Source organism: Brienomyrus brachyistius, chromosome 17 (genome assembly GCF_023856365.1).
Source record: "Brienomyrus brachyistius isolate T26 chromosome 17, BBRACH_0.4, whole genome shotgun sequence".
Taxonomy (NCBI): domain Eukaryota; kingdom Metazoa; phylum Chordata; class Actinopteri; order Osteoglossiformes; family Mormyridae; genus Brienomyrus; species Brienomyrus brachyistius.
In genome coordinates this window covers 13,285,035-13,296,102 of record NC_064549.1, presented here as the reverse complement: position 1 = coordinate 13,296,102, position 11,068 = coordinate 13,285,035, and the positions used below count along the sequence as shown (strand labels likewise).

The 11,068-nt window shown below is 44.6% G+C and overlaps 1 protein-coding gene across 7 annotated transcripts in view; it reads right to left on the bottom strand.

The window, feature by feature from the left end:
* Positions 1 to 3,437: 3,437 nt before the first annotated feature.
* cadm1b (cell adhesion molecule 1b) overlaps positions 3,438 to 11,068 on the bottom strand; it is a 134,657-nt gene continuing 127,026 nt past the window's right edge. For all 7 annotated transcript variants that reach the window (XM_048980487.1, XM_048980486.1, XM_048980488.1 and 4 more), the window contains 2 exons: positions 7,643 to 7,771; positions 3,438 to 7,560 (listed from right to left, as the gene is read on the bottom strand). In XM_048980487.1, coding sequence (XP_048836444.1) covers positions 7,442 to 7,560; positions 7,643 to 7,771 — 248 coding nt within the window. In that variant the 3' untranslated portion in view covers positions 3,438 to 7,441. The remainder of the gene's footprint in view (positions 7,561 to 7,642; positions 7,772 to 11,068) is intronic.

The following is an 11,068-nucleotide window of genomic DNA, read 5'->3' as shown; positions in this document are numbered from 1 at the left end:
ATTCCCACCCCTGGTTGAGTTTAACCAGTCTGTGAAGTCTTTGCACAGCACATGGTGGTCCGTGGTCATGGAAAGGTTGGGAACACCTTGGATAACCTACCCATAGGGCCTTTACTAATATGGGGTTGGCAATGAGAAAGCTTGTGGACTTTGGTCAGCGGTGGATTCGGAATAGTGGTTTCCATGGAGACGGCAGTCAGGGCCCGAGAGCATGTAAGTGTCACTTTGAGACATCCGTTCAGTCTAAGCTGAGGCCAGGGGGCAGACGTGTCATCGTTATCAGTCACTTTCAATATGATAATCTCATTCTGGGCTTTTTTTAAGCATTCGGAAAAAATACCTTTTTGTTGATTGGTTTATAAGCACATTTTGAGGGTTTATTGGAGAGTAAATAGTTTAATCTGAGGGGAAAAGTTTTAGATGCAATGAAAAGATTGCTAGGGCAGACCTTCACGCTGACAACAATAGGGTATCTTCGCAGTATGTGCTTGAGAGGTTAAAAACGCCCAAAGATGACAGAAACATAATATAAATCAGTTTAAGGCTTAAGCAACTGTCAGAAAGATCCCAGAAAGAACTGTGTTTCCTGTAATTTGCTCTAAGAGTGAGATATCTCTCATTGTTCCTTGATAATTGGAATAGTGCCATTTCTATGCAGAACAAATTAAATGTCAATCCAGCCCATGATATAAAAACATTTAATTTCATCGCCAGGATAGAAATCAAGTATATCGCCTAAAATGTGAGCCTTCACCAATTAAGGATGTGACTCAAACTACAGTGTAACAATGGTACTCTCCTGAGGAGTGACCCTAGCCTTCCCAAACTCCCTTCGTAAGCCTGTAAGAGCATTAATTAGATTCTAATTAAAACCCTAATTAATTTAAAAACTAATTACAACTTGACAATACTAAATAAGATAAAGGAAAGATATTGGATTAACACAGGTTCCGTTAAGCTTTGATAAAGCATTGGGGCTGTGGGGCCTTAAACTAAGGTGGCCATTTTTCAGGAAGCGTTTCGAATTCCTTGGCCTCCCTGCAAGCGTGTTAGCTGGAGACCGGGGGCAACGCGGCGCAGTGTGCAGTAAGAGGCTCGCGTGCTTCTGCTTAGGGCGTTACATTATTAACTCCTGCTCGTAATTGTCTGGGACCTTTGGTGGCGATATGACATCTCCCACAAATAAGATGAGGCTGGTGTGGCGCCGTTAGGGAGGATAAACAGGGCTCTCGTTAGAGCTGCCAGTCTGCAGCAGTGACGAGGGACGACTCTCAGCTGAGAGAAGCACGCGGGCCCAGTGCTGCTGTCTGTGTGGGTGGCCACTGACGCAATGTGCAAATAGAATATGTGCCGGAAACACACACCTCTAAGCCCGACGGTGCCTCATGGGCCGCTGTAATGGGACCTGCAGGTCGGTACCCCTGACAGCGTCTCCAAGGACACCTGTCGCAGCTGGTGGCCCTAGGTGACGTGGCAGCGTGATATCATCATTCACTACCTTACCAGGACAGCAGGAGTGCTGCCAATTTACAGAACTGCAACCAAGTTACCCAGTCAACCTGTAAGGCGTGATTTACAGAATTTAAACCAAGTTACCCAGTCAACCTGTAAGGCAGGGGTCGGGAACCTGATCCATGGAGAGCCAGTGTGGGTGCAGGTTTTTGGGATGACCTCTCAGTCAGCCAATAATAAAGCAGCGATTCTCAACTCCAGTCCTTGGAATCCACTGTTATTGGCTGATTGAGAGGCCATCCCAAAAACCCACACCCATACCGGCTCTCCATGGATCAGGTTCCCTACCCCTGCTGTAAGGCGTGATTTACAGAATTACAACCAGATTACCAAGTCCAGCCTGTCAGGTAAACCTACAATGCTTCAGGCAGGAGTCCTGGCAGATTGGAAAGCCAAGTAGCAGGACATGTCCCCTCTAAACCATCATGGAACGGAAAGATTCAGGAGGTTGAAATGGTAACCTCGCTGGCTTCATACTGAAACTCGTCTTGTTGTTTTCACCTCTAAGCTGCACTGTAAAGAAAAAATAAAATGGTGCCCCTTAGAGGAGGGTTTGTGTGCTGTGCTTTGTTGGGGTCATGTTTTGGGTCCTTGATGTTACCTGTAATGGACCTGGGCCGTCTCAAGACGGCCGGTGCGGAAATCTGTTTTCACGTATTCTCTATGCGAACGGATCTATAGAAAGTTTTCTTTTTTGTGAGTAGATTTGCTTGCCCACGTGCTGTGGGATGTAGGTCCCAGGGAGTCTGAGATAAGGTGGGTAAATCCCCCAATGGCAGGCTGTGAATTTAGGATATGCTTGTGTTACAGTATGGAAAACCCAAACCAGGCCGAAATGCCCATCCTCCTGCCTTTGTGCGGTTGGGAATGTCGACTAAGTGCTTTTCTGGTCCATTAATGAGGGAAGCGCTGCGCTTTGTGTGCCTAAATTGGAAGCTAATGCTAGCGTGTAGTGTCGCTGGAATGAAAGCCTCACGTGGATTTTTAAAATGTACTTTTTTGTTAAATAAGAATTGCCTCTATAATCAACAAAAAGGTTTTTTGTTGATAGCTCTGGTGCTGAGGTGTGAAAACGGCTTTGTATTTTTTTTTGTGCAAATCAAACTTTTTTTCTTGATGAAAATATACAGACAGGAGCTGTAATTGTGGCTCTTTCACATGCATTTTAATACATTTTTATTTATCAGCCACATTCAGTCACGGTTTCTGACGGTGTCAGACACGGACTCTGTATTTCTGTAAATCATTGGGTTTGTGTGAAAAGCACAATATTATATTTCTGAGCTCTAACCAGCAGTGACTTAAGCATTCACAATGAAAACGTAAGGCTCTATATATAATTTTTGCATGATTTCCTCTTCCTGCCCATCGCCTTCCAGCCCCATGGACGTATCTGCACCAGCTTCCAGATTCAGAGGGTTAATCTGAGGCCTGTGGCCGTTGGATGGGACCAGAGTTAATCACGATGAGTAGAAGCAGGATTTGGTGACTTTCAGAGTGTCTGCTTCAGTCTGTTATTGTCACGACTGCTAGTCTGTCCGATGTCCTGGGGGGTCTACGACCGTTTCCTTTAAATTCACATTTTGAAGCAGTACATGCTGAAAGCACTTTTGACTTGCTGGTAATGGTGTCACTGACCTCCCAGCACCTGGGTAAAAGGCCTGCCAACTGAAGAATTGATGTCCCCCTGTCAGGAAAAGTCCCGGACCCCCCTCCCTGAGTTTCCATTCAAGCACAGACCACAAGTCGCTCTCTCACAAAGAGGGGCCATGAGATGGAAGTCCTGGGACGCAACCACACTCTGCCTGTCCTAGATATTCTATAAATCTTTCTGAATATGGAACTTCCATGCATAGGTGTCTCCCAAGTTGTATCACAGAAAACCCACCAGTTAGTGTAAAAATAAAAAATGGCCAAACAACATGTACTTTGAACATTAATAACTCTTTTATTAAGACAAGTACTCTCTCTTTTTATTTTTTTTTTGTAAAAATGTCTTTTTATGAACCAATACAAAATGTGTATGGGAACATGTTGATATTTTTTCATCATTAATACACAGTAACATTGCCCAAGTACAGCAGAAAGACAGAATCTACCTAAACCTCATCAAGGGCCAACTTTCCTGGGCCAAAAATCCTCAGCAGCCCCGAGCTTCCAGGACGTGGCACCTTTCTAGTGATTGTAGCACAGCAAGCCGGCTTGTCTCTATCACAGAACGACTGGAGTCTTTCTTTTGTGAACTAGGTCTATGCAAAGTAATACTCAACACGTTTAAAACAGTGCACTGTATTCCAAGAACACGTAAACATGTACAACTAAAACCCAGAACTTTTGCCACGTGATTCTGCGATTTCCGTTTCATTGGTGAGTGGGGTGGAAACGTTGCATTCTACCTGAGATGCAAGACGTACTGTTTGAGATCCGTGGAGCTGGCTGAATTGGGGCGGAGGAGATGTGGCACACGGCCGGTCCTCCAGCACCCTGAATAACACCGTTTATACAGAAGGGGAGGGAAGAAACAGTGGAGAAAAAACTGACAGCCAGTTCTGTCATCCGTCTAAATTGTCTGTGGAAAATGTCTGTTTTATAGTCTGTCTTGTACATTGTGGGCTTCATCCTGCTGACTGTTTTCATTTTCAAACAAGCCAATGCTCATTTTTAGTGCAGTGGGCAGAAACTAGTTTCACAACTTCTAAGATCCATTCTGTTCCCAGATAGTCTTGGCTGTGGCTATGAAACTGTTAAATGCAACCAAAATGGGTTTGGTATATAAAACCAAACGTATTCACCCTGTCTGCAGTTGCTATTATCAACAGATCGCCAGCATTTAAATAATGAATACTGTGTTTAGAGAATAAAATCTGAATATTCAGCTTAAGAAGAGACTGGCACACGTTTGACTCAAGACGAATAATAATCACTATGAAATATGTCACATAATCTCAAATCGTATGTGAAAATACCTTTATAGGCTCAATTTACACTGTCACATGTGAACAGAGGAAATGGAGATGGAGACAAATGATTTGTTTTCTTATAGTGTAAAAGCCATGATACATTACTTTTTAAGGCAGTGGCTCCTTCGTTTCAAAGAATTTATTTTGGAAATTAAAAACAAAACAAAAACAAAATAGTGAATGTTACTACATTCCCTTGCTTTTAAGCAGAATGTTTAGAGGACATTAACCTTGGTGTCATGTTTACGGAAGCGGGGAGTCAAGCGGGAGATCCGTCATGGAGACCTACGGGTTCGCCTTCGACGGAGAAAACTAAGCGACAAAGCCCTCCTTCGACACGCTGGAAATGCTGCAAAGGTATTCCTCTGTTTTGTTGGCATTTCTGGCAGTTTAAAATAAAATTGACTAGAGGAAACGTAGGAAGATCCGGTGGCAGCTTGGTATCACAGAAGCACAGAGAGGCTAATCGTGTAGTACAGTAAGGGGTACAGTGAGAGCATGAGGCGTGTCTATGGTATGGAGAGGGCGGGCCCATGACAAGGAGGGGTGTGTTTATAGTATGAAGAGGGCGGGCCCATGGCAAGGAGGGGTGTGTTTATAGTATGAAGAGGGCGGGCCCATGGCAAGGAGGGGTGTGTTTATAGTATGAAGAGGGCGGGCCCATGACAAGGAGGGGTGTGTTTATAGTATGAAGAGGGCGGGCCCATGGCAAGGAGGGGTGTGTTTATAGTATGGAGAGGGCGGGCCCATGACAAGGAGGGGTGTGTTTATAGTATGGAGAGGGTGGGCCCATGTCAAGGAGGGATGTGTCCATGGTATGGAGAAGGCGGGCCCAGGTCAAGGAGGGGTGTGTTTATAGTATGGAGAGGGTGGGCCCATGTCAAGGAGGGGTGTGTTTATAGTATGGAGAGGGTGGGCCCATGACAAGGAGGGGTGTGTTTATAGTATGGAGAGGGCGGGCCCATGACAAGGAGGGGTGTGTTTATAGTATGGAGAGGGTGGGCCCATGTCAAGGAGGGATGTGTCCATGGTATGGAGAGGGCGGGCCCAGGTCAAGGAGGGGTGTGTTTATAGTATGGAGAGGGTGGGCCCATGTCAAGGAGGGGTGTGTCCAGAATATGGAGAGGGCGGGCCCATGGCAAGGAGGGGTGTGCCCATGGTATGTAGAGGGCGTGTTCATGCTATGGTGAGGGTGTGTCTATGTACAGAGAAAATGTGTTTATTGTATGGTGATGGCATGCAGAGAGAGAGATATGTGCATGGGATGGAAAAGGCATACTCATGGTCACCGAAACGTGCCCATGGCATTACAGAAGCAGGAAGGGGTATGTCCTCTTGGTCTTCCTTGCTGAAGCTAATAGAGTTGAATGAATATAGTTAATTACTGTATATATTACTGAACACGTGTGATTTGCAGAGATTTTTGCCAGTTGCAAAGTATTTCTGCTCTGTAGTTAGAAAGCAGGAGAATTACTACAGTAATAAAATTTATGGTATCATAGAAAGGAATGAGTTTAAAGTTGGGAATAATATTCAGTATTTAAGATTTTAACATATTCTGATAGAAACTTTATTTTACATTAAAATATATTACTGTTTTGGCTGTAGTTAAAGAATCACAATGCAACACTAACTCCAAATAAATATATAACAATATATTGCCTGTTTTGTAAAACACATCATAATATTAAAATAATACATTGTATAATTATATTAATAGAGAATGGCGAGGATTACACTGTAAAAGCAGTGTTTTTTAACCTGTTATTCTGTAATTAAAGTGTGCTAATGAGGGGAAAAATCAAGTCAAAATCCTTTATTTGACTTTACTGTTTTTAATGGATTTTTAATTATTTTTTTAATAAGAACATGTCCTGAGGGTTACTACTTTTTGGGAACCTGCTTTTGGTAGCTGTCAAATCTTCAGACTGTCAGTGGTTTCAAATCTGTGTGCAAGTTTTTGATAAAAAATGCCTGTCAGTTAGGAAGACCAATGGAAAAAAATGATACTCAACAATCCTATACAAGAAAGCTGTTTTCCAGTCCCAGGGCTGGTACACATGCTAAAGTAAACACACACAAACACTGCTGTAACCGCAGTGCCTTTGTTAGGTTTCATACAATCTGTCTGAGAAACTGGAACAGCGTTTTTTTTTTTTAGAAAAAAAACATCCAATTTGAACAGAGAACTTCACTGCAGCTAAAACAAAAATGTGGTTATTTCTGTGGTTATTCTGGATGGTGGAAATTGGTAGGACACTTTACACTGGTGAGTCTTTAGAAAAAAATGTTTTAAAAGAGTCCATGTTAAACTGGAGGGGAAAAAAGCAAGAATGTTTGACATGGGAGCTCCTCTGGCCTCCACCATGAAAGCCAATGAGATGTTTTGATGTTAACTACAGCTTCTCCTTAACGCGCCGAAGCCTCTCTGTATTGGATTCAGAGAAGCTACAGCAGTGTGCGACACAGGGACCCAGCTCCCAGCAGAATCTGGTACCGTCTGGCAGGGGGGTGGGGGGTCCACAATGCAACGCACAAGTGTTCTGTAATCTGACTTCACAAGACCAGTAACATGTGAAGGACTAGAGCTTGGGAATTGGCTATAGTGTGATGGGGGAGGGGGGATGATAAAAAGAAATGGGGGGCGGGGGAGGGAGAGAAAAAAACAAGGCACAGAATTTTCTGCAGATGGTTGAACTAAAGAAAACCCGGGCGGGGGGGGGCTGAATGATAAAGCTGTCTATGATGATTTCTGATGATGTCTCTCTCTGTGTTTCCCAACCCTCTTCTTCCCTCGAGTCTAAATTGCCCCCCCCCACCCTTTCCCAGCACACTTTACTTTCTCAGATGCACAGGCTGGAGTTAAAATCGTCAGGTCCGCCCCTTCCCACCCCCAGGACCCTGCTCAACCCTCCCCACCCCTCCCTGCCCCAAACAGCTCAGTGTCCGATATGAGGTGGCCCAGCCGGTCAGATGTAGTACTCCTTCTTCTCGTCTGAGTTGTTGTGGCCACCCTCGGCGTTGATGATGGCCGTGTCAGCGTCTGCAGCGTCGTCCGCCCCTTTGGCCTCGTGGGTGAAGTACGTGCCTGTCGTGAAGGGGCGGCCCCGTGTCAGCCACGCCCCCAGGGAAAGCCTCTCGCCTACGATTGGCCACGGCGGAGCTCTTACCTTTGTGCCTGGCGAAGTAACGGCCCAGCACGATGAGCAGGCAGAGCATGGCGAAGACCACCACCGCCACCACCCCGCCCACCACCGCGTGGTCCATCTTCTGCGGCGCTCCCTCGCCCGCTCGCGAGTCTGAAAGAGCGAGCGGCAGCCGTCACACTGAGGCCTAGTCTCACGGGACGTATCCTGGAAGCTTCCGTCCGAGATTCCACGACAAATCAAAAAGTCACATAGAAATAACCACACATCCTAAATTAGAAAGGAAAAGAATTCGCATATAGGGGGAAAACATTCATGTGGTTATGGTCATTTGATAATTTCAAGGAGGAATGATTGCATGGTTATCTCACGCTACAGAGAATGGGAGTCTCCTGTTAATGCTGGTGTGATCAGAAAGGGTGATTCCTCCATTATCCCTGGCTGAAGACAATCACAGAGATGGCGAAAAGGCAGATGGCGGCACACAGATATGCCACGATGACATTTAGGTGTAAAGCTGAAACAAGGAGCCTGTCAGTATTTCTGACTGCCGTAAAGACTAACTGTAATTCACCCACCACACACTGGAATTGTCTTTCATATTTAATTGCTTTTTCATTTATTTTTAATCTGGTCTGATGTCTATAATTTATTTGGTTTTCTTTTTTTGGGGAGGGGGGGTGTAGGTGACCATGATATCTGTGCTAATTCTCCCCACCTGCTTTCATCCCTAGGTGCAATTCTTTCTGCTGCAGCCTCACCTGCCTCTCTTTGGGTATTATTTTCCATTTTGTTCTTAACTGTTGTGCTGTGTTGGTTCCATCCACACCTCATGCCTATTACTCCTCAAAAGGATGAACTTATACCTGCCATTTAATGCCAGATCCCAGGGTCACGTTTCTGTTTGCCCTCCAATCAGAACACACCTTCTCCCGTCATGTGACATTCTCCCTCCAGCAATCCAAGATAATTTCCCACCTATTTAATTTGTCTGTTCTTGCATTAAAGCCAGACTATTGCATTTTCTTTATATGAACTGCTCTTCCATTTTATTGGAAGCAAAACATTCTTGATGTATTATTATGCATTTTGTCGTGCTTATGAATACTGAGCTGTTGGCTGAAAGACAATGGCAGCGCTTTGCATAGCACCTGCTGTGATATTGTGCTACTTTTACATTATAGGCTCATTATCCGCTCGTAAAGCTGCTTTTGTGTTATATCAGCTCGTACAGCCGGCTTGTGCTCTGCAGCACGGCGGCACGATGCTGCCCCAGAGCCTTTAATGGGAGCAGACCCAGCAACCTTCATGGTACTGAACGGCTTCGCTTCAGATCACCGTTCCCACGTTTAAATGACCCCGGCCGCTTGATGACCATCTCAACAACGAACAGAAATGTGACGCGAATGATGGATGGCATTCAAACTGAGAACGTATGACTCCTGTCGGGCCGAGGATCAAGCAAAACAGGTCATTCTCATACGATTTAGCCAAGCCGCCATTAAAGGGCTCAACACAGAGGTGTAGGGACAGGAGGGGATGGGGGAAGTGTGTACCAGCCCGGTTTTTAATTTGGCTTTAAAAACTCCCCAAAAATGTATTAAGCTGTGTTCCCTTCAATATCAAACTCTCTCATACCATCTTGGATCCACAGCTAAACAGTCTCCCCTTTATGTAGGAATGGGGGATTTGTATTGTGCTTAGTATGTATTTCCAATCTCCCATTGGGTACCTATGGTAAGAGTCTCTTGGGTTTCCTAGTGGAATCTTGTCCATGACAGTTCCATTAAAGTGATGTACGGGGCATACCCTGAAATTTAAACAGAGCGGGGCCTCAAACCGTAAAATATTCGTGCACACCCATGATTTGTGGAGTTATACCGGAAGGTTTTTAGCTTCCATCTCAGACTATAAATCAGCCGCTCTACACTGTCTCCAAGTAAAAAGGGGCAGGTGGGAGGAAAGGAAAAAAATATACATTTGTCCGACTGGTCTAGAACTGGGAAACAGACTCCATTTAAACGAACGATTTATATCCCCGGCACCAATTGTGAGTAGAGCTTTAAAACTCCAGAGCCTAATCATATTTGAAACTTATTGATCAAGTGTAGGTACCCATGATAAGTGACGTTAGAGAGCCAAGAAAGGTGGTGGTCCCATTCTGCATAAAGAATATGTTTATCTCAGTGGTGCTCATCTCCCGTCGACATGACCTGCTTTTGATGGGAGATGAGGGGAAGGCAAGAAACGAGACAGTTCTCTAAAGTAAAATGAATACGGACACAGGCTCCATCAGGATTTCATATTAGCGATGCACTCTCAAAGGCCAGATCTGACAGACTATGATGTATAAAGGGATTGGGGTACAAACAACAGAATAATACCAGCCAAAATCACCAAGAGGCACTCGTGCATCCTGCCACAGCATAATAACCTAAAACACAACCACACGTTAATCTTGCATCCTGCCACAGCAGAGTTCTCCAAATACAACCATGAGTCATTCACGTATCCTGCCACAGCATGATTGCCCAAACACAACCACGAGTTCATCACACATCCAGCTACAGCACAGCCCTCTGAACACAACAATGAGACACTTGCACATTCTGCCACAGCATGATTGCCCAAACAAAACCACGAGTTCATCACACATCCAGCCACAGCACAGTCCTCTGAACACAACCATAAGTCACTCACGCATCCTGCCACAGCATGACTGACCAAACACCACCACAAATCAGTCACAAACACTGCCTCAGCCATTGTGCTCGTCGCTCACCTTTCAAACAGAGATTCCTGGAGGACCTTGAACTAAATGTCATCCCGGCGAATGTCATTCATAATCAAACACATTCCAACAAAAACTCCATCAAAAGAATAACTGAATGTGAAATAGTGTTTGAGGCCTAAATTGACATGTTCTAAATTTCTTTGACGTGCAAGAAGTATTATATTAACATCAACATTTCAATGTTCAATGTGCCCATTTTAATACTTCAAAATAATTAAATACTATGTCCAAGTTTCTTTGGTACACAATTATTTAGCTTTGCGTTCACAGCAACTTGGGGCACAGATCTCGTCAGCTGTCATTATTGTTATCATCTGAGTGCAAGGCCCCGGCTCCCATACGGAGATCTGAAAGACGTCCACGTGATAACAAAGGTCTCTTCCCGCTTCCCTTTCTTATCTGTCAGAAGCACAGTATACAGGCGCGGATGTGTCTAGATTCGAATCTGCGAGTTTAAAGTCTTCAAAACCACCCTTAAAAGTCTCCAACTCGACCCGTGAATCTGTTAAGCCCCTGCTGGTTTAAAGAGCGTGCAGGGGAATTATGAACTAAAGACAATAGGCATCTCAAAGAATCTACTTTTCAATTTAGGAACAATAAAAAGTGAGGGAGAAATCCATGTGACATTTGCTTCAAAGAGCTAAAGATGGAGAGAA